Source organism: Carassius carassius, chromosome 31 (assembly GCF_963082965.1).
Source record: "Carassius carassius chromosome 31, fCarCar2.1, whole genome shotgun sequence".
Classification (NCBI taxonomy): domain Eukaryota; kingdom Metazoa; phylum Chordata; class Actinopteri; order Cypriniformes; family Cyprinidae; genus Carassius; species Carassius carassius.
Genome location: NC_081785.1, coordinates 9,414,706 through 9,436,364, shown reverse-complemented (window position 1 = coordinate 9,436,364; position 21,659 = coordinate 9,414,706). Strand labels below are relative to the sequence as shown.

The 21,659-nt window shown below is 38.0% G+C and overlaps 1 protein-coding gene across 3 annotated transcripts in view; it reads right to left on the bottom strand.

Annotated features, from left to right (window-relative positions):
* Nucleotides 1-20,654, bottom strand: part of LOC132111485 (sodium/calcium exchanger 1-like) — an 81,550-nt gene extending 60,896 nt beyond the window's left edge. For 2 of the 3 annotated variants that reach the window (XM_059518830.1, XM_059518828.1), the window contains exons 1-2: nt 20,281-20,654; nt 17,100-18,943 (exon numbers count right to left, since the gene is read on the bottom strand). In XM_059518830.1, the coding sequence (XP_059374813.1) occupies nt 17,100-18,919 (1,820 nt within the window). In that variant the 5' untranslated portion in view covers nt 18,920-18,943; nt 20,281-20,654. Of the gene's footprint in view, nt 1-17,099; nt 18,947-20,280 lie in introns of all 3 variants that reach the window. The other variant, XM_059518829.1, reaches the window with a different exon arrangement.
* Nucleotides 20,655-21,659: the final 1,005 nt, after the last annotated feature.

Below are 21,659 nucleotides of genomic sequence, written 5' to 3'. Positions count from 1 at the left end.
TCCACAGAGAAAAAGTCTTCAATTAGTCTTAGTGCTCTAAGGCAACATCTCTAAAGTGAAAAAGTGAAATATCGTGAGTAACTAATATCTTTCATAAAACAATAAATTACTCAGCCCATTAAGCGTTGTGAATGACGTAATCAAAGAAAAAATTGATTATTTCTTAGAATAAAAAACAATATATTAACAAATGTGATTACATATAATTTGCTATGCTTTAGCAGTTCCCTGGTTTCGATGCTTTTCTTGTTTTTATGCTAACAGCAACTGCTCTATTTGTTAGATTTATCGTTTCCATTTCAGGATTGTTGGTACTAAAGTTCTTCGATTCAAATCAGATACATTATTTTTTTAAAGGAATAAAACTGAAATCACACTTATGGCTTCTGCTTAAGCATATATCGTCATTTAACAATACTGGAGATCATTATATGACTGACTTGAAAGGTTCTATATTATTGTTAAAGAGTTTGTACATTGTATTTATACAATGGATATTTGGATATATAACACAATTTATTCCTGTGATGAGAAAGCTAAATTTTCAGCAGCCATTACTCCAGTCTTCAGTGTCACGTGATCACATTAAATAATTTTATTATTATTATTATAATTATTATCAAATTTTAACAAAGTTCTGTGCTATTTTTGTGGATACCATGATAAAATAATCATTAAGTAAAAAATCATTTTTACTTTCAATTTAAATTTTTCATTTAATTATTCCTTACTGAATCAAAAGTATTGATTTAAAGTGTATTTCAGATTTTAACAAAAAAACAGGGACATTGTTTAACATTAATAAGAAAATTAAAATTTTTGTATTGTTGCCTCTCCAAACAAAGCACTTTGGATTCCATAGGCTCTACTAAATAAAACAGAATCACACATTAGCAGATTTATTCCATAAACTGCTTTTGACGGTCGCGTAAGCACTCAACTCCCATGCACACCGTACAGTGCATCTGTGTTTTCATAATTACCTTGTGTTCTATCACAGAATGTTTGGCACTTATCGCATTTCTGTGCACAGCATGATATCCTCTCTCGCTCTCTTTCGTCCTCTCTTTCTTTCTCACTCTAATATAAGAAACTCGGCTGCACCTGTCGGGGCTCTTATATAACACTCCAGTACGATACAGCATCACTAGTACAAAACAACTGAAAGTGCACAAATCTGATGCAGAGAACATTCACCGCGTCATGGCAAGTCGTAAACAGATCCAACCCTGCTTTACACGTTACTGAATCAGGAGATGGTGCATCTAAGACAAAAACCAGGAGAACACGTGTGTGTTGCCAGGGGCCTGAGGAGACATCTATAAATACGTTTGTGAACCAGGCCAAAGCGGAAATAGGGAAATGAAGCAGGGCAACCTCCGCTGAGCCAGGACTAAAAAAGAAAGATTAAAACAAAGACAGGACTAACAAAAAGAGAAAGATAGGAACTTCTTTATATAAAACATCACATTTCTATTCAGGGAATAAAAACATCATAAATGATACGTCTTTCATAACGCAATTTTTTCTTAAAGACATAATTGGGACACAGCCCCTCCAATTTTAGTCCTCTAAACCAAGTAAATGAGCAATATACTTAAGTATCATTTTGAAGAATTTCTACTTTAATAAAGTGATACTGAAACAGAATATACCTTTTACACCTGACGGTTGCATTTAAACCTCTAATGTACAAAGTACATGATTTGCAAGTCATCATGACTGAAATCTGCCCTCTTTTTGTCCATTTTACTGAGCTTTCCTGATAGAGTACATAAGATGGAGTAGCATTTAGAAGATACAAAAAAATAAAAAAAAGTGAAGTGACATTCAGCCAAGTATGGTGACCCATACTCAGAATTCATGCTCTGCATTTAACCCATCCGAAGTGCACACACACAGAGCAGTGAACACACACACACACACTGTGAGCACACACCCGGAGCAGTGGGCAGCCATTTATGCTGCGGCGCCCGGGGAGCAGTTGGGGGTTCGATGCCTTGCTCAAGGGCACCTCAGTCGTGGTGGAGAGAGAACTGTACATGCACTCCCCCCACCCACAATTCCTGCCGGCCCGGGACTCAAACTCACAACCTTTCGATTGGGAGTCCGACTCTCTAACCATTCGGCCACGACTAAAATAACATACAAAAGTAAAATCTACATTTAAGTTTGTAAATTCTGGAAGTTTCACAGATTAAGTTGTTCATTTGAACTTCTGAATTTAGGGAAAGGAAATATCACATAAATTTACTGCTAATACTACTATGATAAAGACTTGGCTTATGGATATTAATTAGTTCACAGGATTGGGAGGTCCAGGGATGTTACCTAGCAATGTTAGCATGACCAACTTATTCATGACATGAGATATTAATAAGCAGGTCATGAATAGGAGTTTCACAAAACAAAAGTAAAAAAACAACAATCTGCATATTGTATATTTACTGAAATTTTTCAACAATTCCTCAATCTATGCTCATTTATCCATCATAAATTTTCTTATCAGATTATTTCAAGACTCAATTATTATTTATTATATTATTTTATTCCATTCTATCAGTCCTGTAGTTTTATAGTCTTACCATGTTAACAGTGTTTCTAAACTCAAACTGCATTTCCAAACTCAGCATCTTGCCCTCAACTGCAGCTCTCAAATCTCATTAGGAAGAAAAAAGAAAGTCGTCCAGGTTTAAAAGACTTAAGAGTGAGTAAATCACGTGTTTTCATTTTTGGGTTGGGTTTAAAAAAACAAAAACCAAACCATGACTGAGAAGTCCATTCAATTTCCAGAGTTTTGAAAGAACATCCACTGAGCAATACAATTTTCATCTGGGTTAACCAATAGACATAAACTGTACCAAAATTAAAGCAAAAGCAAAACCTCTTATGAAAATGGCAGCAGAAACGACATCTGGCATTTTAGTGGAGCTAAAAAGCTCTTAACGATTACAAAACAGAGTAAGACACTATCAGGGCATGTGCTCCCAGAATTCACTAACAACTAACCCACACACAGACACACACACACACACACTCTTGCTCTCTCCCTCTCTAATCCACACCAGTACTGGAGAGTCCGTACCAAAAGACACTAAAGGATGGCAGACAGACCACAGTGGCACCCTGACATGTTTCAACTCTACAACTCACTGATTGCAACTGTGTGTGTATGTGTGTGTGTGTGCACGTTGACTGAAGGACAGGATGATTGCTGTGTCTTCATGTTAACCTTTCAGACAACAGAAAAAGTGGTGCTATAAAAGCCTTTCCTGCTTCTGTAAAAAGCCATCCACATCAGTATGAACTGACAGTATGCAAGTTTTTTGCTCAGCTGCTGTTTGATTACCATATATGTATGTACTCAAATTAAAAAATATGAAACGTCATGAGAGAACGACAGTTAAAAACAGAATATTTGCTTTGACAACTTCTATGTGTCACTGCTAATCATACTTAGGGCATATATTTAAATTTTAACCTGGTGTGTTTGTGTATATGTGTGTTAGAGAGATACACACGTTTCCAATGGGAGATATGTGATGATGTTCTGTCAAAACAGGGTGAATCTTTCTGTCTAATCCTTTTAGAAAACTCCACCAAAGCTATATGAGCAGTGAATGGAGAACAGAGACAGTGTTGCCAGATTGGATGGACGATTTCCAGCCCAAAAGCTCACAAAAACCCACCCACTCCAACAAAAAACCGCCCAAAACTTTAACTAACAAAATAATGTGATACAACATTAAAAAGAGTTAAGAGCCATTTTAACTCCTTAAAACTAAATAATAACGTTAGATAAATTTCCCATGGATCAAATGGTGGCAAATACATTAAAGACAATTACCGAATATGATTAAAATAGGTTATGCAAGCAGTCACCATCAAAACATTTGATTGATTTACAATTGATTTACCGATACCCTCGAAAAAACATATGCATCATTTTCAATGTCAACAGTCAGAATTTAAATGCATAAGTGTCCAGTATAAGTGATAGGAAAAAGCAACGTAATTAGGTATTACACCCTTTGTTTATGCACACATATAACAGTCAAAACTGTGTTGTCATTCATTGATAAATACTGTATGAAAATTAACAACAACAACAATAATAATCGCCATCCGAATCCATGAGTTTATCACTGAGGTGGTATGTAAATTTATTTTCACAGCTGTCCACATGAGAAACAATACCGCCCTAATAGGGGCTTTAGTCTTTTGTGAAGTTCATATGGTAGAACATTACATTTGCACAGTCAAAACTAAGAAGATATACCAATCTGTACTGTTTAAAAGATAAAAGACAAGATCGTTTAGATATAGATTAGATATAAATAGATTATGTTATAAATTAAATAATTTAACTGTGCTCTATTTTAGGAGTTGCAGTAATATTAGAGTCTTGGTGTCATCTTTCCCTCAACAGGTGTAATTCACGTTTTGAGTGTTAAAACACTCTCCCACTCTTTACCATGTAACATATATTTAGGCATTATGATCACTCATACAGTTCATACATTTAAAATTAGATCCGTTATTGCTCATGAATCATCAGGTGTGTCTGTAGATCACTAGTGATTGGCTAAAAGTACGGCCGCGCCGTTCACACCAGCATCAGCCTGATATAGGCTGTTCAGAGTCAATTCCTTCTTTGGGCCTCATTTACAAAATTACGGTCACAGATTGAAATTTATCAATATGGATGTGAATGGTGGCTCCGATCATATCTCAGGCCACAAGTTTTTTTAGCCTGAATGTGCAGCATATAAATCTGGTGGAGATATGTAGAATGACAGCATTTTGTTCATTTAGGTTATTTTCCTGATCGACAAACAAAGCCCATTTTTCTATCACTGTACAGTAAGATTAGAATGTCTTTTGTTGTTTTGTTTTATTCAGGGCTTTAGCTTTATATGTGCGATATGAGTGATATTTAAATGAAGATTGTTTTCTGCCATCACATTTATCAACGTGCGATCATTTGTAAAGATGAGATTGGCTGCATACAAATGTTTTCCTGAATCACACGCAAACTCTGTTGTAAGTTGATTTGTGTGCACGGATCTGTGCTCGTTTATACGTTAGATTGATAAATGATGCCCAATAACTTCATTTATTGTGCACTTTCAGCTTTACAACACACACTTATTGAAAGGCAATATTCGAAATAATAGTAATAATAAAAGGTAATGGGGCACTTTAACTTCTGAGGACTATACTGTCTCTAAAATATAGCTGTATGTAAATATGTAAAATCACAAAAATAAACTGAAGACATTTTAAACACTACTTTAGGACTACCACAGAAATATTTTATTAAAAATAGGAAATAAAATTACTTAAGTTAAATTAAAATGAAAACTGAATAAAGATTCATGTCCCGTTCAGTGAATGTACTCAAAACACAGATGCATACGGTAAGCGTTTATGTATATTTTGGAGGAATTCACAAAAACACTAAGGAGTTATGCAACTTTGGCAACAGTATAAACCTAAAATGTGCTGTGATATGTACAGCACAAGTACACATTGTGCTGATCAGTTCTGAGTGCTGGTTTGTGGAGAATGCAGCAACTCGGCATATCAGTCCACAGCGAAGTTCCAGACTACTGAATTATAATAACTTAACTGAAATATCAGTGTGCATTTTAGGCATGGTTAACCTGGATTGCAGGTAATGAGTGAATAAGATGCAGGTTTTTTCACTGAAACACAGCGTGAAAAAAAAGAGCAATTTTGGTAGTTTGCCCCATATGTATTTTTAATGTGCATGCACACAGATATAAAACATTCCTTTTTAAAACAGTACACAAAATACTGTACATCTCTAGACACACACGGAGATATTGAAAAAAAAAAAAAGATTAATTTGACCACAGAAAAACCACCAATAAGCAAGCTGACAGATAGGAACACGCTGACTTTTCATAAAATGGAATACATCAGATGAAAAGAGTTTGATTAATTTAAACGGTGTGTGTGATCGATTTCTCTCTCAGCACAGCACTGATAAATGGGATGAGTGTCATTATCTCTGCCTCCCAGGAACTTGATCGAGCTGACCAATGAAGTCTTTTGTGCTGCGAAGAAAAAGATCATCCCAGCACGTCTCCATATGTTATCTTTGAAATTATGCATCCTGAAGAGGGGACACACGAACAACATAACGACATAAACAAGAGGGGCGGTATGGGATAGCTAGACCTCCGAGAGGCCAACTTCCTGTCAACGGATTACAAGCAAAACTGCCCTCATAACATGACTCAGCAGGATTAGGAGATAATCAGATGTCACCTCACACACACATTCACACTGGTTCATCGCTCTTTCTGTCCCTCCATTATTCTTCTATATATGGGTAATTCTTCACTTGGGGAAGGAAACTTTGAGGGGGGGGGATTCTTTATGTTAAAGATGACAAAAAATAAATACGGTCATAATGTATAGATTATAACAGTGTTTAACTTTTTATTGTGTAACTTTAATAGCCTTTTCCTCATTTGTAAGAGGCCTAATTAATTTTTTTTAATGTTAAAGTGGACAGAAAGCCACTGTTATGCGCCTTGCCAGACTTTTTAACTTTCAAATTGTATACAAATTGTCATGAAAATTATATTTTGCACTCTGTCCTAAGACCCTGTACAATTATATCCTTACAGTATACAGTACTGTTCAAAAATTTGGGTTTTATTAAATAAATTTATACTTTTATTCAGCAAGAATGCATGAAACTGATCAAAAGACAAAAAAATTGTTTTTTTAAATAAATGCTGTTCTTTTGAACTTTCTATTCATCAAAAAATTGTGAAGAAATGTATCATGGTTTACACAAGAATATTAAACGGAACAACTGTTTGATAATAACAAAGTAATGATTCCTGAGTACCAAATCAGCATAATACAGTGATTTCTAAAGAATCAAGTGACACTGAAGACTGGAGTAATAGCTGCTAAAAAATTTCAGATTTACCATCACAGGAATAAATTGCAATTATTAGAATATATTAAGAGATAAAACTAAAAAATCTTATAAAGGGAATTGACTATTAGCTAACTAGTTGTGTCAGCAAGTCCAAGGTTTATCGTGCATTTTTTTTAAAGTGAGAATGTCAGTTATTACATATCATTACCAGCAAACACAATATCAAAAATCCTTGCAATCTCACAAACAAAATATCCAGATTTCTACATAGATAAAAGTATAAAGCGCCTGAATTGAAAAATCACCCACAAGCTGCACTGTGTGAGCGTTCTTGACATTGCTAAAAGATTTATGAAACTAACTAACAAAAGCTGAAATCCAACCAAAAAAGGTGTAATATTAAATATGAATTAGAATCTAAACATTCTGCCATTCTCTCTCGGTTACTCCTACCCCTCTCAGCCCCCCCCCCCTTTCTTCTTCTATAATGAGGATGAATCTCTTCTTGCAAGGGTTAAAGTGGAAAAAAATCCTGAGCCTGTACATTTTTGTTTGCGGGGGGGTTGGGGTGTTTGGAGAGAAACTCCACAGACAGACTTAATTCAAATATTGACGATAGTAACAAAAATTCAGTAACAAGAGCTTAAAGTGCTTAAAAAAAATGGTAAACAGACAGAGATAGACATGAATATCTTCAATGTTTGGCACCATTTATTTAAAAGTACTATGTCAAATAAAGTGTTTTCTTCTAAACAATAACAAGTGCTTAGATAATTAAGTGTTCAAAGAGCTAAAGAACTGAACTGCTAAACTGAAGATTAGAAGTGAAATCAAGGATGTAACTCGCATGTTGATTTGAAACCAACAGTCTAGTTAACGCTTTTTTGTCTTCTGCCAGTTTTCTACACAGGGTGACCAGTGGCTGAGAAAATCTGAATGACAAATAATTTTCTGCTATAAATGTGCACACACGTATTTTTTAATCGCAGACATGGTCAGTCATAGACAACGGTGTGTCAGCTAATAGTTGCATCTCGGTAGGCGCTGTTGTTTCGCGTGCTGTGTGACGTCAGAACTCGGAGTACATCGATCTAGTACGAGTTCACAGGTGGGAAGTCACGGGTTTGACTGCCATTCCAGTGCACTTTCACAGGTTTAAGGTTCATAAATCATAACGAGCAAGCACTTTCTTACCGCTGCTGGCATACAGTAGCTTCCTCGAGCAAATCATGCAGAAACAAGCCCCGGGCTCTCTCAGTTTCTTGCACCAACTGCCAAAAAGCGCCATTTATTTATTTATCTATTGCTAGGAGTCTAGGACATCATCTCCAGGCTTCATAAACTTGCGCTCCATTTTTGTTTTCTCCGACAACGCTAACGTGACATTGACATATGGGCGTCAATCATCCTGTGTTGCAAGGACTCGCCCTTCTCTGCTTCTGATAGGCTTGTAACGTTAGTTAAAGCTGCGTTCCTCTCATATGATTGGTATAAGAAATAAATTGGCTCGAAAATATTAAACTGCATGCGCAGGCTCTCTAATTTTTTTTTTTTTTTCGTCACCGCCACACGCCGGAGATCCGGCATGGTGCCGGAATACTTTAAGCCCTGCTTCTTGTGCTTGTTTCAACATCATGAATCTAAAGCTGAGCTCATTACTGAACCCGGGACATTTAACCTCCTTTTCAGAGAGCTAATAAGCATTAATGCTCCTTCATTCACTCTAGGCCAGAGTGTGAACTGACATTCAGCAAATCACTTGTGTCATCCAGAGGAATCGCCCTCACTTTCAGCCCAACTTGGGGAACTTCGCCATAAAAAGTGCAACATCCAGCTGTGCCTGGATTTGTTCAGAAAGAAACGGGACCTGTGGGCTGCCATAGATAATTGTGGTAAGATTTAATCCTGTGAAAACATCACAAGAGAAAGATCAGCAGCTTAAAAGTTCCGCTGCAGAAGGCGAAAGGCCAATTTAAAAGAAAGATGATAGCTTAGACTTTGTGCGCTTAAGTGTGCGTGTATCATAAGTCTAGTAAAGGTGTGTAAAATCGATCTAATCCTGGGGGATCGGACTCCACCGGCGGCAGGATTTTCCTTTCTTCACTAATCTTTAAAGAGAACCAATGCCAATGTTTCCGCCTGCACCACCCCCTTTCTGCCTCCCTCTCAGTGCTATTTTCTCCCCGATGTTTCTCTTTCCTCATTTGTGACTTGAAGAATGGCAGCCACTCCATCACGGCTGTTGCTTAGTGATGACTTTTTGTAAGTTCAGCTCTCTTATACATACTTATATTACTGCGCCGCTCTGAATATAAAGGGGTCATATCTCACGCTTTTGTGGAATTTTATTATTTTTTTAACTTCTATTGGTTGCTGAAGCTTTTTTGCACCATAATTTCGTTTTCATGACTATTTTCCACTCACTTCAATCCTCGGGCTGTTTTTTGTACTGTACCTTTAAGACTTCCAAAGGACTTCTGTTATGATTGGCTAACTTCTTAGCATGTGAAAAGAATATCATTATTAAAATAAAACATCTCATTTACTGACTCATTTCAGATTCAGATCATATATATATATTATTTTATTATTTATTTTTTTGACAATACAATGAAAGAAATTAAATTTTTGGGTGAATAATCTTTTTATTTTATTTTTTGTCTACACAGTACGTTTACAAAGCATTTAATTCTGTAATGAAAAATTGAGCATTTATTACATCAGTTAATGATCAAATAAATGAGTAGCACTGTGAAAAATTATTGAGTACATTCAAGTAAGCAAAGTACAAGAGTAACCAAAAAAAAAAAAAAAGTAGTTAATTTGCTCTACAATTTTTTTGATTGTGCAGGTGAGAAACAAACATGTTAGATTAAAATCACAAAATATGCAGGCAATACATATTTACCTGACCTCCTCAAGAAAGAAAACTGGCCCTGTAGAAACAGAGCGTTAGTGTATTTTTATGCAGTAAATCAAAAACTCAATTTCACCAGAGCAAGTAAAAGCCTGTTTTCCATGATATGCACCCTTTAACCATTTCCTTTTTAATCCAGACACATTCATTCTGAGTAACTGAATGAAGGAGTGATTTATCCCACATATTCAGACCCAGACTCAATCTGCAGACTTTTTCCACATTCTCTGCACCGATTTAGGGCAAATACCTGCATGATTCTGTAAAATGCAGCTGCGTAAATCCTGGACGTGTATACACACAAAACATCTCAACAAGGCCCAGGTAGGAAAGAGAAACAGAGAGAGGAACAGAAAGTGTACTGGGTCCTACTCTATTATGTCCAACCAGTATGAAACTACTTCTGCAAATCAATTCACTTCAAGCACAGGAAGCCGATTTAAAAAGGTGCAATGGTTCTGTGGGGCTACTGCTAGTATCCGTGTGTAATATTTCAGGTCAAAAAGAAGAACATTTTTTATGGGGAAAAAAGCATGCACACACAGACACAAACGAGTATGTGTGTGTTCTATGGTTACAGTAAATAGTAATAGCAATGTTTTGGCAGAAGTATTCCCCACCTGTTAGCTTAGCGCCTGTCAGGGAAGCTGAAACACAAAAAACATTCCACCGCCTTCTCCTCTTCTCATTTTCTCTTGCTTTCTCATTTCTCCAATGCCCTATTACCTTTTCACCTGCCTCTGTGAGATAGAACACACACAAGTGCGACCCATAACACACACACAAGCTCCAACACACACTGACAGAGAAACATGAATCAGAGTGATAATAAACATTCACCTTGTCACATATATACACACACACAAACAATCACCTTTTCACACAAAAGTGAGAAAAACATGATAATGAAATTTTTTTGTAAATATGAAATGAAGCAGACATGCCCACTTGCCATACAGGTATTTTCTTGAAATAATTATGTTATTATTTTATATTAAAATATAAATATATTTAATAATATTGTATAATACGGATATGATTGATGATTGCTATGATGAATATATTTTCCTTCAGTTGAACTTTGTGTAACCCTTAAATAAAATATAAAATAATAAAAATGTATTATGTAATATATTATGTATAATATTGTACCTATAAGTATACACAGATATCTACATATATATTACATGCAATATACATTTATATCACATCATAACATAATATAAAATGTATGTATTTTGTTATATATAATACATATGTACATTATTTTACACATATATTTCATCATTATAAAATATATCTAAATTTAACTTCTGTACATTTTAACCTAAAGTATCATTCATATATATATATATATATATATATATATATATATATATATATATATATATATATATATTTATATGCAGAGAGAGAGATCATATAGTTATTGTTATAATTATCAGATATATATTGTTATTAAACTATAAAGCTTTTAACCTATTATATTGACATTTTACATATATACATACACACGTATCCATTATCAATATCAAGTTAATTTAAAAGTTAATTCATAAAATGCTTGCATTATATACTGTATCTGATCTCCAGATGTGGCATTCATTTCTTAAGAACAGGTGTTTGTTCAAATCCTAAATCCCCTAAATATTAGAGTTAGAAAGAGTGATAGAAAAGCAAGCAAGGAAGAATGGAATTTGAGCAGAAAGCTGAAAGGGGACAGGAGCGAGGGTGACAGTGATAGTATGTCACGGTGTTCATTAGTGAGGCTTGACTCAGCTCTCGGGTGAGTGAGGGTCCAGGAGATCTGACAGAAAGACTCCCTTCCCACCTGCACAGGAAGCTCGTGCACTAATTGAAACATCACTGTTAATAACCCTCTCATTACAGGCACACTGTCTCTGCCCAGGATGTAACATTTTTCATGCCACTGTCAGAGTGAGAAAGAGAGACAGACACCAGCAGACTACAGGAGAGAGACTTAAAAAAAGCAAGAAACTGAGGAGACCAATATGAAACCTTGGTTAATATTGGGGTTTATTATTAGCATGTAATGGAGTGCTGTTATACACAGTAACATATTACAGTCTTTACACATCATTAAGAGCGGTAATCAGCTGCACTCATTATTTATAAATATCATAATGGCTTTAAAATGAATGATTGACACTTCCAGGTGAAATGAGATTTTTTTTATTTGCTTCACTAATTTATGGAAAAAAAATACAAAAATATTTTTCCTGCAACATTTAATTGAATAATGTCACTCTTATTTGGTCAATTATACGACAGCTAATAACCTTTATGAGCATTTAAAAAGTGATAATAATCTGTGCAGGTCTGTAAGTGTGTGAGTGAATGCATCGTGTTAAAAACGCCATGTGGCAAATCTCGGAGCCTTGCTCACAAAACAATGGGACATCATGCACGCGTGTTTGTAAAGTATTATCACTGATAACTGCAGAAAGTCAGTGATGTTAATTTGCCAATTGTGGCATTTGAGTCACAATATATCAAAGAAATAACAATAAAACATATATTGTATATAAAAATATGTATATTTAAATTGTAAAAAACACATAAATATATATTTAAAATAAATTAGCCAACATTAAACAAAAATCTCTATCTAGAATCTTGTGAATATACTGTATATGTTGTCTGTGTAGCATTTAAAATTATATGACAATACATGCATGTGGTGTTTGAGAGAGAGAATGTTCTAGTTATTCTTTTTCCTGCAGCTGTTATTGGCTCTAATGAGAAAGAGCGGATTAACACTTCAAACCTGACCATGTGTCTCTCTCTTTCTCTTTCTCACCATCTATAGAATTCTCTCTCTCTCTCTTTCTTTGTATCTATTGCTCGGTTCATCTCTCTTTTCCTTTTTCTTTACTAACTGACAAAAATTACCACTTGCCAAGTAATAAATGGATTTGGCAAGTGAATACATTTACCTGCAATTTAGCTAGCAAAGTCTTTTAGGCCAGATGGAAGTCGAACTGCAAGAATGACCTTCACGGATGTTAAAGGGACTTACCCCCATGTCGTTCCAAACGTAAAAGCTTTGTTCGTCTTCAGGAACACAATTTAAGATATTTCGGAGGAAAACCAGGAGGCTTGTGACTTTCCCATAGACTACCAAGTAAAATACACTGTCAAGGTCCAGAAAAGTATGAAAAGCATCATCAGAATAGTACATCTGCCATCAGTGGTTCAACCGTAATGTTATGACATGACGAGAATACTTTTTGTACACGAAGAAAACAAAAATACTTTATTCAACAATTCCTCTCCTCTGTGTCTCTCCACATCCCCGTAGCAGCATTTTGGAGAATATGAGCTGAAAACAAACTGCAAATGCTATACTGTGTCATCCGTGCCACAAGGATACATTTTCTACATGTATTTACGCTTTGATTTGAATAAAAACAGGTGGAAAACAGGCTCTCTAATGGTTAGAGAGTTTGACTCCTAACCCTGCGGTTGTGGGTTTGAGTCTCGGGCCGGCAATACCACGACTAAGGTGCCCTTGAGCAAGGCACTGAACCCCCAACTGCTCCCGTGCACCGCAACATAAATGGCTTCCCAGTGCTCTGTATGTGTGTTCACTGCTGTGTGTGTGTGTGTGTGTGTGTACTTGGATGGGTTAAATGGAGAGCATGAATTCTGAGTGTGGGTCACCATATTTGGCTGTATGTCATGTCACTTTCACTTCTCCTCAAAACATTTTTTGTTCTGCAAAACACAATGTTGTGACATAAAATAGAAAAGCTTGAACTAATATGCAAGAAAAAAACTATTAGATATTTCCAAAATTAATATTAAATATGCCTATATATTGCATTTCTACAACATGTATTTATAAAAACAATAAAATTCATGCAAAATATAAATTCATGAGCTGGTTGTTTCAAAACCTAGCAGGGTGTCTACCTTGACAGCACTCATTGGACATCATAGTCTATGATGCCTAAAATGCTGTCGATGTAAGCAGCTCAAAAGGATTTTAAACTCATATGGGTTATATTTCATCAGCTAATTTGTTCTCAACACATTTCTTTCTCCCTTATCCTTACCCTTTCTTTCTTTCTTCCTTTCATCTCATTCTGAATCTGTCCAGTGAGATAGTCTGATGATTAAGTTGTCAGATACGGATACAGACTTAATTTGTCATACCGTTTTATAACTTACACCAGCATAGTTTTTGTATTTACACACACATAATCCCATAAAAATGGCTGTGTTATCTGATCCAAAACTGATCTTAAGGACATCTTACCAATAAATGCTTCAAAATCACAGACTACATCAACACACACACATAGACCTACAGATACACCTGAATGACCATGTGCTAACTTGTAAATAACAGACATACAAGCATTAGCATGACTCTCCTTGCCACCCACTGCCCTTGCATTTCATGAACACAAATGTCAAAATGCCTTGTAGAGCTGATAACGCAGCAGAACTCCAAATCTGTGTGCAGTGTGACTGTGTGTGTGCTATATGTTTTGTCTGGCAAATATTTTTAGAGAGGGATCTGGTGAAAATTAATATAAACCAGAGTTGTGCAAAATACAGAGTTGAATAATTGGAATCCTTTCAGAATTGATTTGAGTAGCCACACAGCTGAATTGGAATTGGAATGACAAGAAGAAGAATAAAGGAAATTAATTGTTCTTCCACTCAGATCCACAAAACTTAATTTGTTACATAAGATTAAATATATAAACTAAATAAAGGCCTACACAAATCCACAAAATATTTTTTTTTCAAAACTTTAAAACAAGCCTTTGTCGAGCCAATATTCAAAATATGTCTAAGAGTTAGGCTGTACGAATTTCAAATCATTTTAATTTTACATCCATTTTGTTACCATAATTTTTTTTTAATAACAATTATACATTCTATTTTCAACCTCATATTAAACTATCTTTATCTTTATACCTCATATCAATTTATATTAAAATCTGAGCAGGCTCTGATAGAATCTGTAAAATATTTCAGAATTTTCCATGCTCATTCTAGGTGAAAATCTGTGGTACTACAGTACTACACGTATAGGGAGCCAAAAGAATCTTCAATAAGCCAAATATTTAATGAACAAACAAACAAGGATCAGGGGATGTGTTGGACTTTGTGATTGACATGTGTTCTAGCTCTGCTGAAATCTGCTTATCAGTTAATGCCAGCGCTCCTGACTCTCGGAATAATCTAATGGGAGTAAAGAAACTCCAGGCCTGTGAGGAGCTCAAACTTTAGTTCTGTGTTTTCTCGTACAAACTGCGACACTGAAATTAGGGTGGAGTTTGCCTCTGGGTCTGGGATGTAGATCATCTATTTTCTCAGTCCCTTTTTCATTTTTTCCTCCTCTCTCTTTTTCAGAGCAATTCATTCTGCCTCGCATCTGGGTTGTGTTCAAGGGCATCGCAGCACGATAGCGCTTCACAGCCTTGTCTCCCTCAATGAGATCTGACCTGGACTTCTTAACATCCCATGACACCACTACACCCCCAAAACACAAATATTAGACCCAGAAGCCACCACAATAAAGGGCATATTGAACTGATATTTACCACATGAGTTTGAATCTAGATTATCTACTGTGTGACAGTGAGACCACACAATCCTTTAAGGAAAATAAAAAGTTGTGTGTCTGCAAGCACATCCGTGATGTTAACAGTTCGGCTCTAGAGAGAGATTTTGGCAGTGCATTCTTCTTTCACTGATGACCTGAATGTTTCTAAGCATGGCCAAACACTGTTTTGGAGTGAAAAAACTTTCACAGGGCTGTATTTAGTAAACAGAGCATCCAAACGGTTCCAGAAGGGCTCAGAAAGTGCAATGAATCATGGTCTGCACAGTGAGGTAACCCTGCATTCCAACCTTGTTCCACATTCATATTCCAGAATGCTGAGATAATGTTCTAATTATATGTTCTGGAAATTTTTAAGATCCCAAGGAAATTGAGACAACAGGGTTCTTGAATGTGAGTTGAGCTGCAAGCGGGCCAAATCCTGTCCTGTATAGAGCACAACACACCCCATCCCTTCATCATTTCATTACAAGAGTGTTATTAGAATCCACTTAAGGCACACACAGCTTTGCTCTATGGAAATATGCAACAGGCCAACAGGCCCCTGAAAGTCTGACCCTCAACATCTGCTTTGAGTCTGGTTAAAATATACACGGCCTGTTACAATTGCCTAATGCCTTGTATACCAGGGCAGATGGACAATTTTCTTTTCTACCATATGTCTTATGCAAGTGAGCTGATTATTCACTTTCAATTATCTTTGCTTAGGTGCAGGAGACATGTTTGAGATTGATTTGAGGCTTCCCTCTCATGTCAAGCTTATCAGTAAACAACAAAATACACTCAACACTATGATCTGTAGCCTAGAATATTGGTGCTGTCATAATGTCAGCATGGCAAATATATGGGTCACATGGCAAGGAACCTGTGCAGACCCTGTTGAAAGAAAAATTTGTTTGAAGCAGCATGGCTTACTGGTCTTGGCTGGTTTAAGTGTGTTTAGCTGGGTCAGCAGGTGGAAAATGTCCAAAACCTCCCTAAGCCAGTATGACCAGGACTAAACAAGAAAGACCAGCTCAGTCTGGCCTAAGAAGCTTTTTTTTCTCTTTTTGTTTTGAGAGGGAATATGAAATCAGCAACACGCATTCATGCATCATCTACAGAAACAAGAAACTTGAGTCAAAAGCTTGAGTCAAAAGAAAAAAAGACACTACTTAAACATTCACGAAGGTTTCACAAAGCAGTAAATAAATGAAGCATTAAATAAACGGCAAAACATTTGCCAAACAGAATATTATAATCATTATCATTCACACTGACTCAGGCTTTGAGGCTGAAATATAAAGAGAGAGAAAACTGTGAAGTGAAAGATAGATACAAAGATGGAGAAGAAGAGAAGATGAGAAGTAGATATGAGGAGTTTCTTTTTGATGACATCCTCCATCTGCTGCTATTTGCACACAATGCCTCGGATATCACGGTGACATCACAATGATGTCAAAGAGCAAAATACTTTGCATTAAGCATGCCGCTCCAACAGACACATACAATTCAAAACATATTACATGCATTACATTCCCGTTCTGACAGGGCACTATACTAACACAAATGAAAATCTGTTTCTTCTTAACTGTAATCTTTTAGGAGTGACCCATCAGGAAAGGAACCTAAATCCAATAAAAACACATTTTAGTGTTAATAAGACTATTACTTACAAGATTTCATCGTTTTGGAACTCCAGAACACCGTGGGTGTCTTCAAAGTCCTCTCCCCCTCCATGTGCAGTTCCCTCAAAGGTTTTATATGGCAGTGACACCACTCCACGAGCCCCAGACGTACGCAGGACCTTCACTTCCATGACACCCACACTCTCACTAACATGGGTGACTGGCTCTTCAAATGTGAAGATTCCAGCATGGTCATCGTCAAAGATGGTAACTGTTGCTGTGGAGGGCACACCGAGCGTAGCGATGGTTTCCATGTGACTGGCCTTAGTGTTATCTGGCTCATCACCCTCATGAAGCACACGGACATTGCTGAGGTGGATGAGGAAGTTCTCGTCTTCTTCAAAGATGTCATCATCAATAATTCCAACTCTGATCTCCTTTTGTGTCTCGCCTGGCTTGAAAACGATAGTGCCTTCTGTAAATTCATAATCTGAGCCGGCATTTGCGGTCCCATCTTCGGTGCGGAATTCCACCGACACGGTCTGGTTGACATCACCTCCACGTCGAATTACGTTCACCGCCGTGGTTCCACAGTTTTCTAGGCACTGGTAAGAGCCAGGGTCAAAAAAGATCTTAGAAATCGGGTCATTCTCTCCAGTGTCACTGCGCACCTCATGCATGCTCACTGCTTTGCGAGCTTGGTCTGCCGCATGCTTCTTCAGAATGTTACCTGCTCCGGTCATTAACCGGGTCGCTTGGCATCGGTAGAATGCACGGCTCTTCTGCTGCTGGCTGAGCACCTGGTAATTAGCGAGTTCAATCAACTGCTCCATCTCTTTATCGGGATGTTTCTGCTTCAGTTCCTTCAGAATCTTCGCCATTTCACGTCTAGCTTCATCCTCATCTAGGTCTTTGTCCTCCAGTTCCAAAGCCAGAGTTCCATCCAAGAAGTCCACTGCATGAGAGTTGAGCATCTTTCCGTCCATCTCAATATCTACCTTGGATGGCAGAGGACGGTCCCCCTCCATTTCGATGATCATGCCACGGTGCTTGCCAGCTCGGTAACGCTTGTAAACATACTTGTAAAACAGGAGGCGGCGGTCAGCGATCCAAGCAAAGACCACGCAAATGGGAAAGAAGAAAAGAGTGAGAAGACTCTCCCACAACTGGACGACGCCTGGCGAGATAACAGCCAAGATCAGGTAGAGCCACAAGTAGGCGAAGATGCTCCAAGTGGCAGTGACAAAGAAAACACGCAGGTGTTTCACTTTACGATGCTCACCATCGGGCACCACATAGACGCAGATTCCTATAATGACGAACATGTTAAAAGCTGCACTGCCTACGATGGTAGAGGGTCCGAGGTCACCAGCTTCAAAGTTATGACCGCACACTTCAATGACTGAGAGCAGAATTTCAGGAGCAGAAGACCCCAGAGCCATGAGAGTGAGGTTGGACACAGTTTCGTTCCAGATGCGTACAGTCGTAGTGGTCGTTTCACCATTTGGTTTCTTAATGGTGATCTCCTTCTCCTGAGAGGTGATGACCTCAATGGATGCCATGAAACGGTCAGCAATAATCGAAACTCCCAGAAACATGTAAACCATTGCCACAAAGTAAACCGTGGCCCGGGCTACCTTGTCCCCAAATGAAGGGTTTGGGGGCTCCCACACTGGAAGGATTACTCCTGAGAGACATGTAACTGTCCCACCACAATTTAAAGACTTGTTGGCAGGAGAACTGTAATCCTGGCTGTGGTCTGGAGCATGTTCTGCTGTCACATGGTGGACTTTGTAGAGCATTATCACTATGATGACTAGACATCGAAAGCTCAGGAAGAGGTGTGGGGAGTTCTCACGGTGCCTCATCGTTCCTTACTCGGCGACAAACTTCTGCTATAATAAAAAGAGGAAAGGGGGATGAAGAGAAAAAAAATCAACTATTGAAATGAAACCAGCAAACTGATCACCAACAAGCAATGACACACGTGTTCTCAAAAACTACTGCATTATTTACGGTGTGTCTGACACTGACATTTTTGGAACATTTCATCACTATATGCTTAAAGGCATGTTCCCAAAATGTCAGGTAAAATAATAATAATAATAATAATAATAATAATAATTCTGGAGCATCTGGACTTGATTATTCATTTGTCAAATTTGTTTATCAATTCTACCATCAGGTTCACTTCAACAAAATGCATAAACAAGTCCAGATGCTCTCTTAAGCCCAGTGCTCAATGACATTACATTTTGCTAATTATTTATCCTCTTAAAACTCTATTAGTCCAAAGCATTTGGTTCAAAAAAAATAAAAAATAAAAACCAATGAAGTTCAGGTTGGGACACTGGTGCTTGACTGCAAGCAAGCGGACCTGACTTCAAACAATGCAAAATGCATCCTCAGATAAAGGGTTTCAATCGGCCCCTGAGGCAAGAAGAAGAAACACTTATCATGGTGCAAAACACATGCATGGACACACACCCACAGTGTCTCTCTCTCTCACACACACACTCATATCTGCAGTCATCAATGGGCATAGTGCATAGCAAAAGCTTGCAGACGTTACTCACATATTCATATGAAACTAAAACCACTTAGCTTTTAAAAGGCCTACATAATTATTTAATCATACGAATTTCAGTAGCCTTTAACGATCACTTCACCTCGGTTTAGCGATCTGAAACGTTAAAGAACCGAATACAAAGCGCTTTAACTTAGCACTGCTCAAATCTTGCTCACCCTCATTCACATCTACCGCAACCTACTGCTCTCATTCAGCACCTCTACCCCATCCACTGATGAAACAACGGTTTTCCCACAACCTGGTACTAGGCGACACGCATCATTTCTTATTTGGTTGCTCTTATTTTTTGGATAAACGTTGGCTAAGGTTGCCTTGCGCGATTTTTTCGCTTTTTCACAAATAATCTTGTAACCAGATCATGTTTAATACAACTTTCACGTGCACATCGGAATCCCGTAAAACGAGGTGAAGGCGAACGGCCGGTTAAATCCTCATCCGTGGGCCACTGCGGACCGGACCACACCGCACCGGACGGCCACGACAGCGAACCTTTTTTATCAAATGGGTCACTCTCTGTAATGATCAAATGAATGTGATACCCGGTGTGTCTCTTCCACCCTATTAACCCTCGTGCAACGATACCGTCACCACCAAGCTCCATGTAAACCCATAGGCTATATAAAGAAGGTTATATCTTACCGTAACGGTGCCCAATGAAGTAGTCAATCTGTGGGAAAACGGCAGAAGGAGTCTTAACGCTGACAGTGCGTGTCGGAAGCCGTCCGTAGTATCCCAGCTCGCATTAGGCTAGTCAAGGTTTTTATATAGGAAATGCAGGTAAGACCCACGCGAGTATTATATGCACCCTTAGATTTCCATACACGTGTGTTTCCCCCCAAACAGATAGGCATACGTAGCTATCAAAAATCTGATGCTTTATCAGCAAATCTGTGAGAGCTGAAATGTGCGTGCGAGTTCTTCCTCATTCTTTCCTCTCTCGGCTGGTTCAGAGTGTGTGTGACTGGGTACGTGAGTGTGTGAGTGAGCGAGCGTGTACGAGCGTGCCGCGGAGCCTCGCAATCTGCGAGTGGAAATAGGCGCGTTGCGTTCGGGAAGAAAATCACACACACACACCCACACCACAGAGAGAGAGAGAGAGAGAGAGAGAGAGAGAGATTCTGTTTCAACGTTGCTCTTTTTCTCCCCTCCCTGTTGTCCTTTTCATGTATGAACGCAAACGGTCCTTATCCGTATTACTGATGATCAATGAATTAATTACCAGTCCCTAACAAGGACAGTGACCACGTGATACAATACCGGTTTCATTTGTTGTGGTGTAATACATCCCTACTTCAACCTCTCGAGCCAGCTTTTGGGGAAGTCGTGGCCGAATGGTTAGAGAGTCGGACTCCCAATCGAAAGGTTGTGAGTTCGAGTCCCGGGCTGGCAGGAATTGTGGGTGGGGGGAGTGCATGTACAGTTCTCTCTCCACCTTCAATACCACGACTTAGGTGCCCTTGAGCAAGGCATCGAACCCCCAACTGCTCCCCGGGCGCCGCAGCATAAATGGCTGCCCACTGCTCCGGGTGTGTGCTCACAGTGTGTGTGTGTTCACTGCTCTGTGTGTGTGCATTTCGGATGGGTTAAATGCAGAGCACAAATTCTGAGTATGGGTCACCATACTTGGCTGAATGTCACTTCACTTCACTTCACTTCACTTTAAGTAGGCTATAAAGCGGGGAATCCTGCTCATTCAGCGAATCAGTTCTTTCGGTTCAGCTTGTTTAATATGGAATATTTCTGTTCTTCTGTTCTATTAAAATAACTTTTCGCAAAATTAATTCGCAACAAATATTTCAAATGATTAACAAAAAGGGCGTCCGAAAGAGACGATTCAGTAGGTCGGTTATTTATTGACTTGTGTCTTGCAAAAGTTAGTCCTATATGAATCATTTAAAAAGTGCTCACTGAATGATCCGACTCAAAATAACGATATATAATGGATTAACATTTTCATGTCAAATTAATTTAGTAACAGTGTGTATGCGTGTATACACACACCCACACAGGCTATAGCC